General features: G+C 38.6%; 1 protein-coding gene across 1 annotated transcript in view; it reads right to left on the bottom strand.

The window, feature by feature from the left end:
• The window catches only part of LOC121958119 (glutamate receptor ionotropic, NMDA 2D-like), a 147,345-nt gene that overhangs the window by 114,617 nt on the left and 7,505 nt on the right, over positions 1-25,223 (bottom strand). Inside the window, 3 exon segments of the mRNA XM_042506990.1 lie at positions 9,301-9,441; positions 16,834-16,948; positions 16,951-17,020. Coding sequence (XP_042362924.1) covers positions 9,301-9,441; positions 16,834-16,948; positions 16,951-17,020 — 326 coding nt within the window.

Here is a 25,223-nt window from a genome sequence, read left to right as displayed (position 1 = left end):
GGAGGTAGAGGTAGGAAAGGTGTCTCGCCCAATAAAGAAAAAACTAAACAAAACAGTGATTTTATGTGTGAGCCAGAGGAGAGAGAGAGAGAGAGAGAGAGAGAGAGAGAGAGAGAGAGAGAGAGAGAGAGAGAGAGAGAGAGAGAGAGAGAGAGAGAGAGAGAAGGAGCGGGAACGCAGGCTAATACGAGGCCAAGAAACACGACAGATGGGAGGTTGACAAGCAGACATGTTGATGAGCAACGAGGGAAGGTGAGAAAAGAGAGAAAGAAAGACAGAGACAGACGATAAAATATCATGACCGGACGTTGAGTCCTGACACTTCATGATTCATCCCATCTTTCAGTGTAATTAAGTTTTTTATAAAGCGGAAACAGATACAGAATCCTACATAAAGCTAAAAATAAGCATTTGATGGACTGGATCTGGTAAAATGTGACGAGAAAATAAAACAAGCTATTTTACGTTTTTTATGGCAACTGCAATCATAATTAATTACCTGTTTCTTTGAATGCAATCTGACGTCTCCAGCTCCCTAAATGATCAACTGATTTCATCTCTCCGGTAAGCTGAGTCAGGGTTAAGCACTGAAACATTGGCAAATCTGATCGAGAACTACAACATGTTTCTCACTTATATTTTTACATGCATTTCCACTGTTTACACTCAATGCCGATTACTGTTGGCTGTTATCACCATGGGTTGAAGTGTTGTATGAATATATTTCGTGTACTGAAAAACATTACGCTACATCTCTATATACACTGGGTGGCTGCAGCTCCCCTGCTGTGTAAAGGCATCATAAAAAAGTACAGAAAAGATCACCGTAAGAAGTTTTCCTGTAAAATTATGGTTAACCTTTGGGACTGTAGATGCCAGAATCCTACTGTTATTTTTACAGTGTCAATACATTAAATTGTTTCAACAGTATATTACTGTTTATTAAGTTTATTATAGTATTCTACAGTAGAATTTGAGCTTTACAGTAAAATATTGGCTCAAAAAAGCATCAAGCTGCTGTGATTTAGAAAAATTAATTTGACTGCATTTTCACAGCAATTTCACTGTAACAAATGTTCATGTAAAATTACCGTAAACTGCTGGCTGCTGTAGTTCCCAGCATTATCTTACAGGATCACTACTGTGAATTGCCTCAATATTGTACTACCATCATATATTTTACAGTATTCTACGATAAATTGTGACAGTCTATGGGTTTACAGTGTAATATCGGCTCCCAAAAGCATAGAGATTTCCGGTATTTTCAGGTATTTTGGAAAAGCTTTACATTACTATTAGAATTTGGCAGCATCTTAACAGCAATTTCACTGTAACAACTTTTCCTGTACAACTACTATAATCTACAATATAATGTGAGATTTATAGTGTAATTGGCTCCAAAAAGCATAAAGATTTACAGTTGTTTTTTTTTAACTGCACATTACTGTTAGAAGTTTACCAAATTTTTACAGCAATTTGTTGCAGTGAGGGATTTGGGAGATGAAAATCTCAAAAAGGACACAGTTACATGGTTACTAAAGCATAAGAGAGCTCAAAGAAGAAGTGTGAAGGGTTTTCTGGTTGTCCTAAATGAGTGGCTGTTGAAGTTCACCGCAGTGTGCTTATTAAAAAAGTGAGACAGAGAAAGAGAGAGAGGGAGGGCAGTGTGACACTCCAGCTGAGCAGTCGCTCCCCCTGAGGGTTCGAGGTGACTGCCTGAGCTCCTCCGCTGTCTCCCCTCTCCTCTACTTCTCTCTGTCTTATCTCCTCCCTGCTCTCCTGTTCCCCTTTTCTTCTCCCCTCTTCCTCCTCGCCATCTCCTTTCTCCATCACCTCCTTATCCTCTTCTGACGTCTTCCTGTTTCTCACTCTCCTCTGCTCTGTCTCGTTGGGTTTTTACATTAAGCTTTATCATCAACGCGAGAAAAAAAAAAGCAATATTTTAATTAACAGCCAAGAATAATATCTCCCTTCTTCTCTGCATCTTCTGTCCTACATTCTGTTTCTGTGTCTGAGATTATGCTTCAGTCCAGAGAGACTCACAGTTGCATTAACCCTTTGGGCTTTATTTATTTTCCTTTAAATGGGGAGAAGACAATGAAAAACTGAAAAAAAGGACCCGGAAATAAGCACCAATAAAAGAAAATTAAAAAATGATTGACCTCCCAGAAGTTTTTGAAATTTATTTATATTCAATATATATATAATTTTCTGGGGTTTTTTTGTTTTTTTTTTTTTTTTACAATTTTCTGTCTCTTTCTCTTTCTACAATCTTTCTGTCTCTCTCTCTCTCATGTTTTAAATTTGATAAATTTAAATTGATTTAAATTTATTTATTTACTAATTTTCAGGTTATGTTCTTGACACATTTTTCTATTTTCTTGCCTTTGCAGGACATCTTTTGACAAACTTCAAAACAGGTTTCAAAGGGTCAATTATGCAATTTTACAAATAAAAACATTGCAATGACCTCTTTGTTATTAGAACGAGCTACATTGTGGCTGTCCCATTCTGGCCTTCGTGTTTTTCTTCTGTCTGATACGTCATCTGACATCCTCTCTGTCAGTCCACACTAGTGTTTTTTTACTAATTCATTTACAATGCACTCCATGTCTTAGTTGTCTAAAGGCATTAAATCCTCCCAAAATCTGCGTCCCCTCCCGCCTCAGCATGTCTGATGAGTCTAATTGTTCCAAACAGGATGTCACTGTGGCTTTTACCTGGATCCACCTGATTAGTGGGTTTCAAAGAAAGTGCAGGCAATCCTAGTATTTTGTTCAATAAAATTTCTTTCACCACAAAGATTTTTTTAAACCATTTTCATGTTTAAAAATTATAATAACAATAATAGTGGCCATAAACGGGCATGCATCTAGAAAATATTATCTTTGAATGTGTGCTGAAGTGTCAATAATCTCTGTAAATTTTTCCCATTAGCGGTGTTTCGGTGTGTCGCGGTGAGCCGCACTTTGCTGTAAAGCATCGAGTTTTATCTGAACGCCGTCATTACGAGCTCCACTCTGCTCTGTTGTGCTGCATGTGTTCATTTATTTCATTGCTGCTGTTTGTAATCTGAAGGCCGGGAGCTGAGAAAATGATTTCCAAGCAGACAGCCAAATCACCGGCATCGCCATCATCATCATCATCATCGTTATCTCTGCCTGCATCTCCCGTCATCTCCATCCTCCACTCACCCTTTCTCTCCACCCTCTCCACTCTCCTCCAGCTCTGCCTGCCAAACTTCCATCTCACACATTTCCTGTCTCCTCAGTCTTTGCACACTTTGTGCGTGCCGGGGTTTGCATACGTGAGCAGCTGCTTGTTCAGTGTTTTTTGGGGTTTTTTTGCCATTTTGGTGAATGTAGTCAGCCATGTCAGTGTTTCATGTCTTGTTTTTGTTAAATACACATCTGTCTCAGCTGTCAGAGCACACAAAGAGCAGAAAGACTGACTAATGGAGATTGTTAGGAAGCGAGAAATGTGTATTGTCTCATCTGATTTTTCAGTGTGAGCCTCACGTTCCAAAGAAAGATAACACTTGCTGTCTGTGCGAGGCTTTTCAACCATACAGAGAGTGAAATATTTAAACATCAAGCCATAAATCTATACGCTAATTAATAATATCAACTTTACTTGCTTTACTGTCTCTTAATGATTAATTATTCAGGGGAGATTCGCTGAGCATGCATTCACTCTGCCTCCCACCCCTCTAGTACTATTCACTCCAGCAGAGGAGCACTGTTGGCAAGTGTGCAGCTCCATTCATCAAGACCATTTTGAGGTTTCCTTCAGTGTAAAAGAGGATGTCACGGGTTTGAAAGGCAGAACTATTGAAATGCTACCTTGTATTCACAGCTCAGTTTTTCAAAAACAAAGAGAGCTGCACGGGAGCCATTTTTTCAGCAGAAGCTTCACAACAGGTAATAACATCAATCATGTGGGAAGGTTTATTCCCACAATAACAAGCTTCTTTTTTGTGAGCTTGGATTCAGAGCAAGGCCAAAATCTGAATTGGAAACAAAGCGCTCTGCCAACAAGTCTGTCTTTTGAGTGTAAAACATGCTCTGCCTGTTAGGTATAGAAACAAAAAAGGGTCAAAAGTTTTTTTGTTGTGTTTAACAATATATGAATGTGTGAAAAGGTTTTTTTATGAATACATTCAAATAAAAAACATTTTGATCAAACATTTTGATTAAAAAAAGCCTTAGTATATGTTGTTCAAAGTGGCACAAAAAAATCATAGTATACAGTGTGCAGCACCTGCTGCATCATGCCTAAAGGAGCCGGTTTTTGCTCTTTGTTGTACTTAAAAAAGAGTGTTTCAACTGCAGTTTTGCAAAATATGGCATTTTTGAATTGCCTGAAATAACACCTCATGCAAGCTTAAATTTTTTTTTTTATATGTAAGTTTTTTCGAAATCGACCTGTTTCCATTAGGCGTATTTTCGTTTGCAATTTCATTCTGCTCAATTCGAGGGTTAAAGGAAATTCGCATTCTGTAGGAGATCTATGCTGTGTTCAAAACGGTCGCCTTATTCACTTACTCACAATTCACTATGTAATGTATATTAAATAGTGCACTATACAGGGAAAAATGAACGAGATTTCAGACACTACATTTGAATTTTTTCCCCCTGGAAATGCACGGCTGCATTGCATTGTGGTATACAGGAGTTAAATGTAGGGTACATCATATGTATGTAAGAGTGGATGAAATTAACCACTGAGAATTCGAACACCGCTACAAAATGGCGAGCACACTATCTAGTGCACTATATCCGTGATAGGGAATGGTTTCGAACACAGCTCTTGATGGTAATTCAGAGCCATGGAAGAAAACATGTTCAAACATACATAGACTTGAGAAAACAGCTATTGCAACACATCAGAGCAAGAGTGAAACACACAGCATATTAACACCTTAGCACCTCCTGCCCTTTGGGTGGATCAGATCAGATATCTGTAGCCTGGTGGAGATGCACCGAGGAGCATTTGAAATAGACTGACATTCTCAAACCTGGTGTGCCACTAAAGCCTGATGTTGATAAGGTGTGAGTGCAACCATCTTCCCAAGCTGCATCTTTACTCCTCTCGAGTGTAACTGCACAGTGACTGGAAGAAGCCATTTACAGGTTCTTCCCCCATCTCACCTCCTGTTAAAGCAACAGGAAAAAAGCAGCGCCAACAATTTTAACACTTGACAAATAGAGGGTATAACGAGGTGTTGTGGCGTTTATCTGATCCCTCTTCAGTGCAACCATTGAGTGACTTAGCGTTCATGATAGTGAGCAAATATTTTTTCTAGTTCCATCAATGCAAGTGATCCAGATGGTTATTAGCCATTAGGGCTGGGCATTAGGGCTCCAAAATAACCCCAGTCATAAAAAATTCTCCAGTCAAACTAAACCTGCACTTGATCCTTTTTATATTCAGATCTAGAAAAAAATGACTATTTGTATGGTTTTTATTTCAGCCAATCACTGCAAGCGTTCTTCGATTTCATGGGACGCGTGACCGGCCCTCTACTGCGAAATAGAAAGTAAGCACAGTGCACTTAGCCCATCATATAGCGCCCAAGCCTCTTCATGATCTACCTCAACAGATGCATACATTTAGCTAAGAGTGAACCAAAACATTTTGAATCTTTTTAGACTGACAAGTGGGGGCCCTTAACACTCTATGAATTGTTATCCAGTTATTCAGAAGCTCCTAGTGTTCCCAAAATAAATTTGTTTACACGTGAACAAGGCCACACAAATGTTCAAAACACCAACAGGTTTAGTTTCATTTCTATGTCAGCGACGCTTCAGTCACAACGCAGCCATTTTCAGTTAGGTGTTCGTCTCCCTCGAGAGTGAAACCCTTCACGTGTTACAGGTGTCATTCATGCTGCTGCGGAGAGGACTATCACCGCCACTCGATGAGACTCCCATGAGCCCGGCGCCTGTCAGCATGACAGACAGCACTGCTGCTGATTGAGAGCATTCAAAAACCAGATTCTGAAGGGCATGAAATGTTTTGCCGAGTTTAAAATGAACCTCCTCACTTCATTAAAGAGCGCAGACAGGCAACCTGCGGTAACCATCCATCTGCAGTCGCACTTATTGTCTGTGCGGGGAAGATTTCTCTAATGCTGTCATCAATCTGTCATATCTGCACCAATCTGTTATTTTCTGGTGTTAGCTGTTGTTTTGTTGTGCCTCATCTGCATCTACTTCAGGATAAACATTTCCCAGAGTGTCTTTCAATACCCATACAATTAGAGGGAACAGGTGTGAACATCTAGTTTTCTCAATAAACGTTAAAGGGAAATACAGTCTCCCTTTGAAGCTTGATTCACAGAAAATAAAATGTACCCTGTCTCGATTCAATACGCCCAGGGGTGAATTCACAAAAGACATGGAGTGCTTTTGCAGCCGCTAAACCTGCTCAAATAATGTAAAAGGAAATTGCGCAATTCACAGAGCATCCTCAGAGGGTAAAATGCACCCTGACTGCACTGCCGATCAAATGGCCTCTCAGTGCTCCTGTGCTATTTGCATGTATCAAGGTAGGTAAAAAGTAATATGCAATCGTTTGGTGCAAAATTGGCACCTTTCTAGCAAGTTAGCCTTAATGCAAAAACAGTCCATTTCAAAAAGATCAGCACTAACAGTGGCATGCAGTTACAGTGAAATTATTAGCATCTTCAGAGAGTTGGTAGTAACAGAAGCACACTGACAGACTGGGGTATTATATCATAACTATAAGTATAGTATTCTTGGCTATTTTTTTTTTTTTTTTATATCTAATAATCTTACCAGCTGTCTTTCTTCCAGTTTGTATGGCATTTCAAGTTATTCATTATGTTTTTTTTTCCTTGTTTTTAAAGAAATCAAACCTAATTTATCAGATTTCAGAGACTTAACTACATGTAAAAGGAGTCTGAACAGAGCACAAATAAAGGTTGTTTTTTTTTTTTTTTTTTTTTTTTAAATTTGAGTTGCAGGCTGGCGCCTATCAATACCGCCGCCTGTCCTCGTTAGAACTGTTCTGAACCGGTCAACTCATTAAATTTTCAAGGCATATCAGCAATTACGAGCCAAAACAAGATCAGAAACACGACCCCAGATACTCGTCATCTCTGCTGCTGTACAGGAACAAACAGAACGTTGGTAATTTCAGCTTCAACTGTTTATTTTTAAAATGCAAATTAAAGTCACACATAATGCCCTATTGTTTTCACACCTTCGTGTGTTGGAAGTTTGTTGTGTTTTTTTTCCTTCTAGAAACACGCCTCTTCACATTCAGTTCAGTGTGAGGCCTGAGTGCGAGTACAGCTGCAGTTCAAATGAAGCAGTGAGGGAGTCAGTGCCTTCCTTAAGGGCTTTTTGACATTATCTCTTAAGATCAGGGTTTCTTAGGGTATATCTCCTGATACAGAGCTCTTTCCCAAAAGCTAACTTAATGCCACAAGACTTACAAACCGTTCTCTGTGCATACATCCTGCATCTCCCCTGCAGATAATTCATTTGTGAGCGTTATACAATAAAACTGCATTAGCAAAATTGAACACAGATCTGCAGAGCTGGTCTGGCAGCAGGTTGCCAGACAGCTCCTGTAACCCTGACAGCTGAGAAGAGGGCAAAACCTGACTTCTCCAAACAGTTCCCAGAGGGGATTGTGCCAAAGAGCAGCAACGGCAGTCAATCAAGCATGCAGTTAAAGTTGGACTTCTGCTGTCCTGCTCGTCTGCTCATTTCCTCTCCATGTATTTTAAGTCCCTCCGGGTATGAGGGGAAAATTATCTTAGATGTAAAGCTTGGATGTTTAGAGATACTGTAAATGGCTTTCCTGCTGGACTGTAAACTAATGTTATGGACTAATTTTGTTGGTGTTTTGACTTCCTGGTGACTTAAAAATTGGCAGCCAAAAGCAGGATTAGTTTTCTTTCATACAAGGCCTGATTGGAGGTGAGGAGCAGGTTCAGCTGCCCTCAGTCCTTTGAAGGACCTGCTATCCTTCAAACGCAACGGTCCATGAATTTTGGACACAGCTTGCAGGTCACAAACTACAACAGAGCCAGGGGAAGCTTGACTTGTCTTAACAAGACATGAGCTCTCCTATAGACCATTTTAAGGGGTCTTTTGGTTGCTAGGATACGACATAGATTCCACTTAGACTTGCAGTGCGGCCACTGCTGCATGAAAACATGGTCCAAAACCATCAACTTTACAACACGTTCTCTCTCCAAAGTCATCACATATGGCAGCTTAGCCAGCAGCTTCCAACTATGATGCTCTGGGTGACCCATGGCATCTATCGTGTCAGTTTATGTATGAATTTCAACTCATTACATGCTACAGTGTCTTTCAAACTAAACTGCAGTCTTCACAGATATGCATATGGTTTATGCAACAAAATTACAGTTAGGTTTAGAAAAATGATCATGGTTTGGGTCACAGCTATGTTTTCTTGTAAATTAACAAGTATGTCACTTGACAAGTATGTCATGATCCTTGTCCCTTTGGGGTTCCTTGTTGTATGTTTTAAATTGTGATATGTGATATCAGGCTCTATAAAACTGAATTGAATTGAATTTAATTGAATTGAATTGAACTGAATTGAATTGAAAGATGCCTTATTCACTGATAACAGATGCCAAGGGACACTGACTAGGCTGCCGTATTTGACGTCCCTAGAATGAGGACAGGTTGGCTTATATCACAACATTTTGCAACAGCTTTTCTTATTTTCTTTTCAGCATCAGTGGTACAAAAGAAAAGAAAAAAGATAAAGAAAACAATGATCTGATGTAAATGCAATAGCTATGGAAATACAAAGACATAATTCCACAGATACAGAAGCAACTAGTCCTTTAATAAGGGCTATGAATGCACCACAACGTCTGTCCACGTTTGGAAGCACCGAATGTGACCCTGACAGTGCTGCTGAGTTGCAAAATCAATACGCTCTCAATGTCAAGGTCTTTCATTATGAAATATGTTAATATGTGAAGCCAAAGCAGATAAAACATTTGTCATCATGCTCCTGATGTGTAGTAATCATTCCTCTAAATATGTAGGAGACCAGTAAAAACAGAAATATTTACAGCAGCAGCCACCGTGTGGAATTTCACCTGTACAGCATCACTACAGAAACACAACAGCTGTTTCCAGGTCACAGTGACTCAGCTCTCTGAAAGCTCCACTGTTTGCTTTTCCGTGCTGCTGCTGTTTGCTCGCTCACTCTGCTGCATGTCAGGAGCCGGCATGAACGACATCGAACCTCAAAGTCACCCCCCCGACCCCTCCCGCTCACCTGATCCTGTCTGGCACTCGGTGGGTCTGGTTGCCGTCACTCTGGCAGTTGCCGGCGTACTGCGACCGGCTGGTGGTCCCCTGGTCCCTCCGCAGAGCCATCGCCCCGTGGGTGAGCACAGAGACGCCTTTGGCGATGCGCCTGCAGGATTAGGGAGAGAACAATGTGAGACGGAGACAGTGGGACATTTTCAAAGGTCCTTTATGACACTGCTGAGGTCCTGGGAGATGCAGGAGAGAGACATTGTCTGGGTGGAAGGCGACTGTCACCGCTTGAATGAGTGATAATAAAAATTCAGCAGACTCAAACTTCCTGTAATAGCACTAAACTTACGAGGGAAACGAATGGACTCCTCTTTACCTTAAAGCTGAACGGGGCAAAATTTTATAAAACACCCATTTTGGCAGTTTAAATGATGTGTGACTACAAAATGAAAAGTAATTACATCTTCACTGACTGAGACACTGTAAAATTACCCAGTTTCTACAAATGAGCTTCTGATGTTGGGGATGTGCACTTCTCTGCATTCACAGAGTGATGAATCAAGACTAAAGGGCAAAATCCAAGCTGTCTCCTCATCAGCTAAAAACTGGATTAGATCATCAGCATCAGATCTCTTTCCTCTTCTCTTTTTCCTTTGTACAAATCATCAGAGACAAGGCGGGCCGAGAAATGTGAGCATGCTGTCAGGATTTCTGGGTGTTTAAAAGATTTTCCATTATTTTGGGAAATACATTTTTCTGCTGTTTTGCTGGGTAAAAGGAGAGGAAAAATACATATTCCAATAAAAGAGATAGTGCTCACCTTCCAAAAACTCTAATCTTATCTTATTTCATAATATATATTATTAGCTGTTGAGTTAGCCACCTATAGAGTAGTAAAATTAAAGTGTAAGTTTAATACCTGGATCAATATCAGTTTTCTTGCGCTTCATTCATATGCCTTTTACCAGCATTTAAACCTCTGAAACCTTAGAAAATTGGTTTATTTTCTTTCAAAAACAAAACAAAAAAAAAAAAATCATTGAGCAACTTGGCAAGAAATATCCCACAAACTGCAAAACATTTAGTACAAGGAGACAAAGCGATAATTACAATAGTAGCTGGGTGGGATTATCAGATATTAACAAAAAAAAGTGAAAAAGTAAAAAACAATTTCTAATACTCTTTGATATTATGTATTTAAAATTATGTTTCAGAAAAAAATGTTTGTTGTGCACTTTCTTAATGTCATGTTGTTGTTATATTTATTTATTTATTTAGATCTGATTATTGTTTGTTTTGTTTTTAGTGTTTGTTTTTAAGTTGCTTGTCACCCTCTTCTTATAATTTTGAAAGGAATAAAGCCAATTTTCTCAAGCTTCAAAGGGTTAAAAATGAAACCATGCACACCTATATAACTCTGACTGGATGTTACTAGTCAGCTGGTTACCGAGCAGCTGATTAATGACTCACTGACAGCCAAAATACTGGTTTTTGGTTGATCATGCAAGATACGTTATATGAGCAAATTTTCTCTTTCTTTTGCTCGTATCCATTATTTTTTTCTTATTTTTTTAGTACCCACTGATTTTTGGGATTCACCAATGTTTTCTTATTTTTGCTTTCTCTTAGGTAAGAGAACATTTTACAAGTGGTCAAGAGCACTTTGACCAAGATAAGAGAAAAACATTTAATTTAAACATTTAAGGCCACAAACTGTTGCCCAGGGCAAAAAAAAAAAAAAGTTTTATATTTGAGGAACATTTCAAAAAAGGAATAAGGTCACTTAATCAAATTGAGATCCTGTTTTAGATTGATTATGATGGTTGGATTATTAAATGTCAGGGCTAAAGAGATACTACTATACTTGGTGCACTGATCTCAGTTACTGTAGTTTCAGTTCCTTTATGTCCCTCCGCTGAGTGATGGAAAGTAATGAGGTACATTTACTTAAGTACTTTACTACTTAGTACAAATCTGAGGAACATTTACTTTGCTTTAGTATTTTAATCTCATGCCTCTTGCTACTTCTACTCCACTACACTTAAAAAAGAAATATTGTACTTTGTACTCGACTACTATTATTAAGTAACTACTTTAAGGTTTTTCTGCAAAAAACCTTATGAAAATCTACAAGTGCAGCTAAAAAAATAATTGCCAACTATTGTTAGAATAGTGTAAGTAATTTTTCATGCAAAAAACATATTAATTCATAATTCACATCATAATTCCAGCTTCTCATATTATAATTATTGCCGTGTGCAAAATGTGAAGAGTGATACATGTGTATTTTTAAAAGTAACAAACCATTAGTATTTAATTTAGAAATAAAATAGTAATAAAATAACTTTTTAATCTTTTCAAAAACCTTCTCATGTTGTGTCTTCATTGGTTGCACCAAGTTGTATAAGATTTTGGATATTTTTTGTATTGATTAGCAGTATCAGTATCAATATCCGCATCAGTTTCTGATAGTACAGCATAAATGAAGCAGCTGGTGCATGCACGACTTCAGTACAACACCGAACATCCAGTTTCTAAATAAAACTATGTATCAACTATCCCTCACTCCAATAAATAAATATCAGCAGACTCTCTTCCATCTGTCTCAGGACAGTTTAATAATAGATCATCAGACTTTGATCTGCAGGAAGCTTTCACACAGCAACAGACTATCTAAAAGCCACCGCTCCTTACTATGGCTGTAAAGTGAACTCTGATTTGTAACGCAGCTCGTAAAATCAGCACTTAAACATTCCTCACTTCTTTTATACATAAAGGAAAAAAACATTTATTATGTTAAATAAACATTTAACACCAACAATATGTTCTCGCTGATGATAAGGCCTGCTCGAGGCAGGCAGGAGACCCTAATGATCCTAAATCATAAAGCATTTCAATGCCTCTATAATTCAGAGCATTACCACTTCAAACAAGCTGGCAGGGCAGGAAGTGAAGTGGCGAAGGACTGCAAGGAGAGTTCAAAAGTTCAAAAGTGCTCAGCACATACATTTGAGGTGTCACGTATTCAGTCTTCACAAGGGAATTAAGTCGCAGTCATTGTATCCTCGGGACAGGAAGCATCGTGTTCACAGTTGTACTTTCTTGCTACCGTCACTTTAAGAGTGGCGACATGGCTGTTACAGCACATGTCCTGGTGTTAAAGTCTTCCCTCGCATGTTACGATATGTTGAATCACTTTTATTTCACATGTGACTTCAAAGAGCTGTTAGCGGTGCAGCAAGGTTAGACTGCTCCCATCGCAGCGAGCGACCGTTTCTTTAATGTGTTCACAAAAACTACTGATCCACATCATAAGCGTGGTTTCTTTACTGTCTAAAAAGGCTCTCTGGAGGATCCATCAGCAGCAGCGGCGTTCATAAACACTGCAGCAGCAGAGAGCAGACTTACTGTAATGTAGCACTGAGAGGAGGCGGGGATTACTGTGTCAGAATCATTTGAAATATTTAATTGTGGGGATTTGGAGGACACAGCTGGTGTATCATTTGCACCCTCCGTATCCAATAATCCATTGTGCACTGGTCAATTGTGTAATGGTGCGTTTGGGCAATTTTCATCAGCTCATTAAGCTCTGGAAATATCATGTGACAGAGTTATTTTACCAGGTATTTGCCTTCAGTCACTGGTTAATATTTCATATCAAAAAGACCAATTAAAAGTGTGGTAAAAGTACCTCAAAACTGGGCCCACGCTAATGGAAGATGATCAAAACTCAAACTTAAAGGGGCAGTTCATATATATATATATATATAATATATATATATATATATATATATATATATATATATATATATATATATATATATATATTTATATATATATATTACTTATTTATCTAAATAAAAAAGTATTTACTCACTCAGTTTTATACCCAACAGGGAGCATTTAATACAAAGTTTTTGAACACTAGAAAGTCCAACACCAGCGATACTCAACTTACAGCCCGCAGGGCCAAAATTTGGCAAATTTGGCAAATTTGGATATTGGCCGGGTTGTTTTGATGCACCTACAGCACAGTATACAGCAGGGATACTCAACTTGCTTTGTTGGGGGGCACTTTTGAAAAATGACAGGAGGCCAGGGGTCAGTTGCAGCAGTCCAATACATGTTTCTAGGATTTTAGGAAATTTCATGGATTTTACATTTCTTTGATTTTAGGATGTTTATTGGAACCCAGGACTTTTCATACATTTTAGCACATTTCTCCAATTTAAGACATTTCTAGGACTTTGGGACATTTTTAAGATATTTCTCAGATTTTAGGACATTTCTAGAATTTTAGGACGAATATTAAATTTTAAGACTTTTTTTGACATTACTTGGGTTTTAGGACATTTCAGGGATTCAGCATCCTATCAGGAGCCAAATTTGGCCCTATCAGTCGAGCATCACTGATGTAGGACTTTCTAGTGTTCAGGAACTTTGTATTAAATGCTCTCTGCTGGGTATAAAACTGCCTGAATGGACCATTAGCTCTAGTCTGAGTGGGTCTATACTTCAGTGACTGAGTGCAGGTTGAGGCTGACAGACAGGTCTTTCAAAGGGCACATCTGTGTTGGCGACATCTCTTTAAGTACCCAGACCTGTTCTTGGGACAAACCATCTGTGTTCCACTGTGAACTGTGACGCTCTGCTTGGTAGTGTGACAAGTGTGCCGCTCACTCGGGGCTCTCCTTTCTAACCGACAATCATTTCACAAGCACAGAAATCAGATGCAGCCGAAATGCTTCTCTGCAAGCTGGAAAGAATTCTGCATCTCAGCGGATTTAAGATGGCCGGTAGACAGCGAGTGTTCAATAAAGCACAGAGAGTGACGTGGCGGTACCCAAGGTGATGTGTGGGATGATGCAAAAAAGAGTCATATCCTTGAGCTCAGTGGGCATTTTATGTCTCCTCAAGTTTAGGAATAAAAGCTGTTTGTTTACTGAACTATTTTGTAGAAAATACAAAACTTATTTGACAGTTTGTAGCCCTTAACCTGGTTTGGATTTGTGATGCAATAACATTTCACCTACAAAGTAAGCTTTCATCTTTGCCCTGCATTGTTGAACTTTCCTCGTAAAGTGTAAAAATCCTTCCTGACCTGCCTCTGCCATTGTGACTGAGGTGGATTTAATAGTTCAAATCAATAAAGGATTCCACCTTTCACTCGGATTCACTCGGTCAGTCTATGTAGATTAGATTAGATGAAAATTTAATGATCCCCGGTGAAAAATCAGGTCACCCCTGCAGCAGACAATACATTATGGACAGAGCAGGTGGTCGTAAAATTTTACAGTGCACCTCCACGTGCTGCTGCAGGAAACACATGGAGGTGCAACAAGGTGGGTTTTTCAATGTGTGTATTCTTGCTTATCCTAAGGATTTTTTATGAATCGACTTTCAGCAGCTTTAAGGTTCAACATTTCAGATATAAATTGTCAATTTATCCGACAGAAAAGAAACTGCAATATTGGAAGTGAACAGAATTTCAGCTGCAGCGGCTCTACATATCACCAGAGAATCATGAAAAAAGCCTCCTTGTGTTATAAAGTAGCTTTTAAGAGCATGCAATTTTAAAAGTGAGCAACATTAAAGGTTCATAATCATAGTATGTCCTTCAGTTACATTTAGACAGAAAAACACAGGGTTCACTAACTGGGTATTTTGCAAACTTCAGAGAGAAAAAACACTGCTACTCGGAAGTTGATTAAGTATGACTGGAAATAGAAATAAACATGAATGTTGTGAGGATAGTCAGAGGTGTAAGAAGAAAAGGAAGGTATATTCACTTTAAAAGTAAGGCCATGTTACTTATAAAGGCAACAATCTTACTTTTATGGACAAAAAAACGCAGAATTCCTCGTCAATGCTATAATCACAACTGTGATGCATTTTGTTGCAGGATTCTTAAGATGGGTTTATACTTGTGCACTGAGTCAAAGCTGTACCAGCCCATTCTCATTCTGATGTTGTCAAATACTGATTATGTGATTTATAGTCAGACACTGGCGGCAAAAATTTACTTAATTTACTTAAATGGCTACCAATGGATTTGAGTTAGCTCATTAAGAAAGTATCACGGGATTGGGCAGAGTGAAAGCAGCACTCTGAGTAAGTTATAAATTACTGAAAGAACCATCGAGCCCAATATAGGCTGTGCATTAACAAGTCCACCGTCTACCTTCTTTCTCTCTCTCTCTCTCTCTCAACCGCTTTATATTCCTTGTCAGAGGCACGTAAATGTTTGTTTTTGTTTTTGCATAAGCAAAACACCTCTTGTAATGACAATTTCCCTGCAGCAGGTTCATCTGAGTTTTAGTAAGCTTACCGTTCAGCACCACGGACAGCGCATGGCCAAATCGATGGCTAAAAAGCTCTCACGACAATTCAGTTCAAGTTCAGGTAGGGTGAGTGCGAGTACACTGATTTACAATAACTTAAAGTCCTCCTCCTCCACTCAAAATATTGATTTTTTTCTTCGTGTTCCTATAGTTCAATGTTTGAGCTTCACTGTACAGAATGATATATGTGCAAAGTCTGACACTCGTAGGCTGCTCTCACATTCATCTGCTATGATGTTTTGTGACATCACAGATAGTTTAGAAGCCAGGAGTGGTCCGATATTCAACTGGCACATGTGTGATGTGGAAACTCAAAACCTCCAGTGCACATAACACTGCAGACTTTTCATTCTCACATTACATAAATGTACAAGCGTTTACATTTTCAGGAATGTAGGTATCACATTTGTAGTAGGCAACTGCGACTACATTTGTGGTAAATTTATTACATTTGTGGGATTATAACATTAAAAGCTGCCGATTTGTGTTACATGTGTGGCTGATTACATTTGTGGACTATTATTGATGGAGCCTATGCACAACTATAAATTAGCCTTTACTGGATCTGCTAAAGCAGGAAGCTTATGGCAGTTCGAATGTTAGCAGATGTTTGTGAACTTTAGATATATAAACATTAAGCATGGATGTTACTTGACATGGTGAAAACATATCGAAGACAACATGAAGACTTTTCTGTTTGTTGCTGCCTTTTATTAAATCAACATTTTTTTAATTTCTTGCACTTCACTGTAATGCTGTTTTTGAATTCTATTTTAGCTTATTTTTGCTTTCTATTCTCTTGGTCTTTATTGGCGGTTATGATGATGTTTTTAATCGTATTAAAATGTTATTTTATAATGTGTTTCTTTTGCACGTTGTCTTAACATTTTTGATGTTTTTTTTGTAGCTGAAATGTGCTGTATAAAATAAATTTGCCTTGCTGTACAATTTGTAGTCTCAGATACAGCAGATACATTTTGCTGAATGAGCTGAGCTGAACTTGAAGGACAGTCCCTTCTCTCCTTTTTTGTTTAGAAAAGCAGATGCTTTGTGTATTAATCTGAACCTGTTTAATATTCATTAAACCCCAAAAGTCCATCCATGCAAAGTGGAAAATTCACCATATATTTAATATCTTAACCCCTACAGACACCCTGTCGGAGCCCCATAGCCCTTGAACCCTTGTAGCCTTTCTGCTCTACTCATACCTTCGAGGCTCGTCCCTCCAGCCTTGCGGCCGGATGGCGAACAAGGCCTTTGGCAGCCCCTCCAGGCCCAAACCGGACAGGGCGGGTCCCACAGCGAACCACATGTGACTGGCCCAGCTTGACCCGCCGCCCAGGCTGCCCGGAAAACCAGCTCAGCCTCCTCCAGGGAGCAGTACAGCAGACGGACCTGGAAGGGAAGGGAGAGAGGGAGACAGTTAATACACAGAAGCACGGTTCCTATTGTGAAGGATTTTTCCTAAAAAAAGATATATATATATATATATATATATATATATATATATATATATATATATATATATATATATATATATGGACTCAAACAAAAGTATTCCCTCCCATCAGCAGTGTGTGGTGGTGTCTGTATGTGCAGAGAACCTGCCCTTTGCATTTAATTGATTATGTTCTTCTTATTTTGGTTTCTTTTTAAGGAGCTGTGAAAACCCTGGGAAGGGTGGAGGGAGGGGTTGGAAGTAATTAGTGGTACAGGAAGAGAGATAGAGGGCAAAAAAGTAGGAAGAAGGAACAGAAAAGGACATTTATGGCGGGGGGAAAGTAAAGGGATAAAGGGAGGAAAAAGAAATAGATATAGAAGAGCTGCTATATCTATCTACAAGAGTGGGGGAGTGAAGTATGAATCAAGAGAACAAAAGGAAGGAAAGAGGAAAGGAGAGACATAAACAATTAAATAACAGATACAGGAGAAAAGGGAGCAAGAACATAAAAACATGACTGAGAGTTGGTAGAAAAAGGTGTGAGAGATGTAATGAAGGAAAGCTATAGAGAGCAGGAAATGAAGGACAGAAAGTGGGAGGATATTCTAGATTGAGGAAGAAGGAAATGATAGGTAGAGATGAAGGAGAGAAGACAAGAAATAGAAAAGAATAGATAGGAAGGGGAAAAAAATGGCCAAGGGTAAGGAGCAATCACACACACACACATTTTTTTGGTCTTTCCCGAAGCTAAATACATTCCTGTCTGAAGTGTTTAACACTCTTAACATTGTGTACAACACCGTAATTATTCCCAGTTCTCTCATTGCTGTTTTTAGAGTTCCTCTATAGCCTGATTTGTCTAAAGGCATACAACATGACCTCGTTTTTATCAACTTGATGGCAATTCGACTTCTTAAATGGACCTCCTACTCACAATAGGTGGCTGAAAAACATTTTACTGCCCATTAAACTGGAGAACCATCGATTTTCCCCAGAAAATTCCTTTCATTCTTTTGAAAAAATTTGGAAACTTTATATTGATTCTTGACCTTACTGCCAGGCTGTGAAAACTGAGCCTTCTATTATTCTTATATATTTATTTTATTTTATTTTTTTTGCAGTTGTTTTGTTTACTGTTTTTCCATTTTTTTCTCATTTCCTTGCTTTATTTATTTTTTAATTCATTTCCATCAAAATATTTAATATTATTTTATTATCTTATACATGTAAAATAGTGGTTAATTTTGGTGTCATTGCAACCCTTGAGTTTTGTCATGATTGTTGCCATTAGTGTGATTTCCATTATTGCCTTTATTTCTTTTATGGTCTCTCATTGGGGGCTGTGAGGGTAAGGGAAGAAAACACGGGAAAAAATGGAAGAATGCTTGGGTGCTCTATGATTTATAGAGCGTTGTTCTTCTGGTAAAAGAAATATTTAATTAAACAAAACAAGAAAATGGAGGGCAAGGGGGGAAAAGTGAAGATATGACAAGCAAGAGAAAAAAGGGCAAAGACATGAGCAACAAAGCAAGAATGAAAAAGAAGTTCAGCAAAAGAAAGGAGGAACAGATGTGGAGACAAAAGAGACATTTTTCATATTCCCTGCTTCTTTGGTCCCTTAATGCCCTTTCATGTTTCCTTTACAGTTATGGATTATATTCATTTATACATCAGTACACCCGGTGCACTCATACATTACTGCTTCCGCTGTTTATTATTTTTCTTAACACAGTGAGCTGCACTTGAAAAATGATGCCTCTTGGTCCGCTTGCATTTCCTCCTCATACATTATTAAAGAAGGGGGGATAGGACTTCGGGAGTGAGATTAAAAAAGACAAAGCAAGAGCAAAAGAAAACGTGAAAATAGAAGAGGGTGAGAAAAGGAAAGAGGCCCATGTGTGTTAGTGTGTGTGGTTGGTGCTAAGGGTGCTTCATATGATTACTCAGAGGAAACGAGAGGAAAATTTGCGCCACTGTATCCTAAGATAAATGGAGAGGTTATAAAACTGAAATCAAACCCAAATGCTCTACTAACACACTTTTGCACCAGCAGGCGTGTGGTGTGTGATTTCTGTCACATGCTGCACGTCCGCAATGGTTACTGGCATCAGAGACGACAGTGAGATGACGTCGATCCCTCCCACTCAGCCGACAGCAAACGGAATCGGGGTCGGCGTGAGGTCCAAGCTAACGCTCAGTCCCTATCAATCACATCCTGCGAGCAGTCAGGGTATATTAAGATCTCTTTACATATGGCCTTTAAGTTTGTCATCTGTAAGAAGTAAAGAGGATCCAGTCTTTCAGACAGCTCCTCAGATGGAGCTGAGTTCTCTGTTTCCCACCATCCTTCAGAAAGCATGGTAGAAGGGCCTAATTTGTTATAATTTCGTGCCATCAATCACTTTGCCAGCGCAGGTGTTTCATTTTTCAACAGTTGGACATCTCATTTTGGAAGAAAACATTTCATTTAGATCCCCGTGGGTCTTCATATTTTATCATGACAGAGCTTAATCGCATCAACATCCAGGTTGAAATTAAAAAAAGTCTCTTTCCAAAAAAATTTGAATGTTCGCGCAAAAGAAACCACTTTTGATACAGAACATGGTCTAATTTAATTTTGTTCACTTTATTTTTTTGTTTGTTTTTTTTTACACTGTGCATCATGTGATTTAAAAGGTAGGTATTTTAAATCAACAATGTGAGCACCTCCAATTTTACTTTTGATAGCATCTTCTCGAGAAGTCTCATTTAAAAACTTCTGCAGTAACACAAGGGTGTGCACGCAGGTTTTTTAAACATGGGAAAACCTGCTTAAAATAGGCTGCTAGCTATAGACTGCTTTCCCATTGCCAGTCTAAAAGAGCTGTGTACACGGCACTGCAGCAGGTGAGTATGCCTTTCTGTGCATTTCTTTTTTTTTTTTATTTTACATTTGTTGAATGTTATCTTTAAATATTCATGTTTTCATTTTTTCACCACAGCAGTTCTATAAATTAACCCTTTGACTGTAGTACAAGGATATTGATGACAGCGTGACATCTGTGGCATTGTATTGTGTGCTATAACAGCACATTTTACAGTGCTCTTTTATTATGACTATCCCAAGGGTGAAGTGACACAAACACTGATTTTAATGAATTTGCATTCAAAGTTTGAGAAAAATGCATCTTTTGAGAGTATAAAAAGTCTCACATCTTTAACCCTTTGAAACCTAGATCAATGTCAGCTCCTGTCACAGCACCACTTGATTTGTCATGCGTTTGTTCTCCTGCAATGTTAAAGACATGCGGAGGGAAAACAACATGCCTGCGACCCTGCTCACCAGCCATAGCACTGAGATACGAATCATCAGCTGATACCTGCGGTGTGCTAATTAGCAAAGGCATGGTTTGAAGTCGAATAAATGGCCCGTGCAGCACGCACTACAGCCTCCCCTATGCCTTTAACATTATGCATAAAAGACACATAAAATTAATCATTTTGCATTAGCTGTGGCACAACGTTGTCATGTCGGCAGAGTGTATTTATGCTTTGTGAGGGGTAGATGTATTCAGCAGGGGCACTTTGGGCTAATTTTAATTTCAGGTGTAAATGAAATACAGAGTGTTCGCGTGAGGATATCGCTGGTGAGACATGCTAATGTATGATGAGCGAGGGAGCAGGGGGAAAAACGAGGATGAGAGATGAAGAGAGCGGTAAAGAAAAGTCTCAGTGGGGAACAGTCCTCTCTGTCTGAATTATACTCACATCACAGCACAGACGAGGCTGAACAGCTTTTAATCAATGAATCCAACATCAAGTGTGTGTGTGTGTGAGTGAAGAGGGGATTTCAGCACACACTCACAGAACCAATTCAGTACTAAACCCACACTATAATGCTACTATGGATACATTATGAGACTGTACCCTTTGGTTTTTCATCAAAGGCCTCGGCATCATGGGAGGATTATGCAGAAACTGGCGTGCAACCCCACTAGCAGCATTTCAAAAATGGAACTGTGACAAGGTGTGAGCTGCACAACAATGAAAAGACAGGCAGGATCATAGTACAATGACGGATCTGCACTCATGAAGCCCGAGGAAGCAACACAACCTAAATCTGCAATTCAAAGTCTTAGTTTGGCAACAGGACCCTAAAGGCTACGTCTTATGTGTCATATGCTGTCTTCACATGCTCCTCGGAAATATCGTATTTACCGTATTTATGAGTTACGAGCACATGAAAGGTCCAAAGTCGTAATTACGATTGGGAAATTCGAAAATTTCAACAACACCGAAGTTGCCGAGTTGTGACATTTCAGGGCGTTGTAAAACTTCAACTATAAGTCTATTCCCTATTAGAAGCCAAGTCCCTTTTACTTGCCTGGTGTGGCTACACATTTTGACAAATAAAGGCCTGTCTCAATTAGAAGCCCTGTTGACATGCAGTTCATTTTTATCGAAGTTCTTTGGATGTATAAATCTCAGTTGATGGTCACACGTTGGCAATATGTTAGTTAGCTGCTTATAATGCATACAAATATAAATGTCAATAAACGTTTGTCAATATGGATATGCTACAAGCAAATTTAGTTTGGTAAAATTCTCCACAATTCAATCACTCACTTCAATTTAGTGAAACCGTGAAGACCAAAGAAGAGCTGATACCAGCAGAGTGAAGAGGAGAGATGCAACAAAGGGGTTTAAAGAAACAACATCTTTGCTAAGCAACACTTTTATGTGAAAGGAATCAAAAGTCTGTCTCATATAGACACCGGTCCCAAATATAAACCTGTTAAGTTCTCTGATATAAGCAAACATAAGCCAGGGCTATTAAATTTTTTACAGTATGTAAAAAAATGTTTCCAATGTAAGAATCAGTATTAATTTGTTCATCAGTGCACAAAATGTCACCTCTTTTGTGATGACTCACAAGGGAGACAACAGCACACAGTCTGACAGAACAAGCCAAAAATTCAATTTTTTCTGTCTATGGGTCACCACTGAAAGCAGAATTTCTAAAAAAAAATGGAATTTTTTTTCCAAAACATCAGTTTTTAGTGACCTAAAACATAGTTTGCGTGTGGCCAAAACGCACCGAAAGGGCAAAGTTTTAAAATACACCTGCATATATGTGGACAAGGCCCTAATCCTAGGCTCCTACAGGCTAGAAAAGCTTCAACATGTTTGCATTACTTTTCTCTTCCTTTCATGAGATGCAAAGAAAAAAAAGGAAAACGGTGTTAGAAAAGAAGAAACACTGGTACATTATTTCCTCTCAGGCATCATCTGCAGCAGCATCAGTGATGATGGTGGTAAAGGTGCATCACCTGTCAGTTTAACTTCTCCGTAGCATCTTTTGTTCCCTCAGATTCTTAACTGAAAATGCTTTTCTTTTAAACTGATTTTGACAAAGTAATTTTACCACAAGGTCCGTTCTAGAGCTTTTAAATCAGATGGAGTTTGTCAGGTATCAAACTCACTTTGTATTTGCACAGATAATGTCATGGGCTGTCTCAGTGCACCTGACAAGGTGAAATACATGTTGTCCCTTAAAATGAACAGTTTGACAGTGCCCTTGGATGCACAACAAGCTAGTATGAGGGAGAGGGGTCGGTTAGGACAGTGCCTTTTCAGCAAGTTACAAAGCAAATACGCCTGTGCCCTTTCTCAGCCGCAGCCTCTTCATTTACAGCCTCAAAGTGGAAACTTCTGACTAATCCTCATATTGTTTCAGTTTTAAAATCCTTTTTATATTTTATTCTAAAGTACTGTAATTAATCAAACTACATTTAAAAAAAAACATATCATTGAAAAGCTGATTACCTGGAGAATCAATTGATGCTTGTGTTAGCTGTCAGTTGCGTGTGGGCAATTCGGAAGTGTATTTTATAGTTTCTGTTTTGTTACAAATTAACAAAAGTAGACAAAAACAAGACAAAAGCTTGTTGTAACTGACTAAGACCCACTGTGACGTCACTGTTACCTCTTTTTGACCCTTTTGACCATGCACCCAATTTCAACCCTTTGGAGCATTTTGATCTAAAATAAATTGAGAACCCGAAAAACTGGTTCTCAGCTGGACCCAACAAATAGCAGGTTTTCCTTGACCTGAAGTGTGAATGTTGACTACATCAATGAGTGTGTCATATTCTACAAGTTAGAAATAGAAGATGGAGAAGGCAACAATGGAGAGGTCAAGCGAGAAATCAGACAAAAAAAGAGCATGCAGTGGTCTCGATGATAGTTAGATAAAGCTTGTTATTTTAGGTAAAAACAAAACCCTGTGATCCTTGTTTATACTACTTTTTTCTTCCACTGTGCATGTGCAAAGCCCTTCATTGATGAAACATCGATTACAATTGTTTTACGCAAAGCTGGTGAAAAAGCTTGAATTCTGTGTGGTTGGTACAGTATGTATGTTGTTATGTATGATGAGATTTAGACTGCAATCAAGTTGTTGCTATTGACCTTTTCTCTTTTTTTGGTCAAAATGAAACAAATCAAATAGCCTACATAAACCACAGGCTACATTTAGCATATAGTACCCACATTGAGCTGATAGGTGACACTGAAATGAAGACCTGGTAGGCATACAAATACCATATCTAATTAAATTATTACATACAATCATTTGATGTGTTCTCTTCTGCTCGGAGGATTGTCTGCTCAAATTTAGATTGAAATTTTTCAATTAAATTATTAAATTATTTTCTTAGTCCAGAACAAGGTGTCTGAAACATCCTGGGGAGGTGGAATTTTGGGAAAATGCATTCATTGTACTTGTTTGTATTTGAGTTTTTAAATGTGGTACATTTTCAGCACATACTCTGTTTAAGGATCACTTTTATTATACTGTCCCATTAGTCTGTGAGTAATGGAAGTTTATTTCATGCTGACGCAAAACCCAAAGTCCCAAACGGCCGCGCTCTCCGCTATTTAGACTGTGTACATTCAAATACTAAATGACCTTTGTTGTTCCTTAAATTCATTCATTATTTAATGATTACATCATGATTAAAATGTCTTAATGTGTGGAAATAATGTAATTGCCAAAATGTTTAAAGGGGAAAAAAACAGGAATAATATTTGACACTCCTCACAAGTTTAAATCTGCTGCGCTGTAGTGATGCAGGTTCAAAGCAGCCCGATCAGCCGCTGTGTCCAATGGCTAAAAGGGTTCCAGTAAAGGGTGATGATCCAATAAAAGACTTTTGCATATGATGCTCTGGTATTTCCTTCCTCAAGCCTCCCTGCTCAATGATCTTTACTCATAATGTACTTTATGATACAGTAGCAGACCGGATCAATTTCCAGATCGCCCAAGAATCGAATGAGGAGACAGAAAATGAGTTATATATCCCTAAACTCACTGCTGCCGCTTCCAAAGCACACACTGCTCCTCAAAGCAGGAGGGCCAATACAGATGCAATAAGCTACTTTTTCAAGGACATGTGCTCATATATTCTTGTTAAAAATACAAAATTTAGATGGATGACACTGACCCTGGAACCGAGGAGCACAATACCCAGAGGGCAACATTTCAGAGAGAAAAAAAAACATATCCTTGGAACATGTCCAAAAACTTGCCCTGAGCATGACTGCCTTTTGTTTACTTTTGTTGGTGTAGAAGTGCACATTTTCGTGCTGGCCATTAAATTATAGTTCAGCAGCCGCAGCAATCCTCGGCCGACAATTGACTTTTAGCACCAGGATGTTAAGGTAGTTTGAAGTACCACCTGACATTTCCAGTAAATGTTGGACCTTTGGAAACGATCAATGTGTTTCAAACATAAAAATCTGACACCTGCTGCAAGCTTAAGATATGAACAACCTTCAAGAACATCGGCAGAGTTAAGTCTCAGGTCCTACAGTGCTTTTGTTTGCTATATATACCAATGGCAATACCATCAAAGGCAACCAAAGTATTGAATTCACCTTCAAAATTATAAACAAGTGACACAATTGAAACTTTGAATTCTGCTGACAGCGACATATTCAGCTGTGACGACAAAACTACTAACGTGACTAGCAGGATTGTGAGTCACTACATGGCTTCCATTAACCCTCAAATTGTGCAAACCAAAATTGCAAATATAAAATATGCCTAATGGAAACTTGTGAATTTAAAAAAAAAAATTTTTAATTCTCACAAAAAAAGTTTTTATGCTTGCATAA

Source organism: Plectropomus leopardus, chromosome 18 (assembly GCF_008729295.1).
Source record: "Plectropomus leopardus isolate mb chromosome 18, YSFRI_Pleo_2.0, whole genome shotgun sequence".
In the NCBI taxonomy this organism is placed as follows: Eukaryota; Metazoa; Chordata; class Actinopteri; order Perciformes; family Serranidae; genus Plectropomus; species Plectropomus leopardus.
This window is presented reverse-complemented; position numbering and strand designations above follow the sequence as displayed.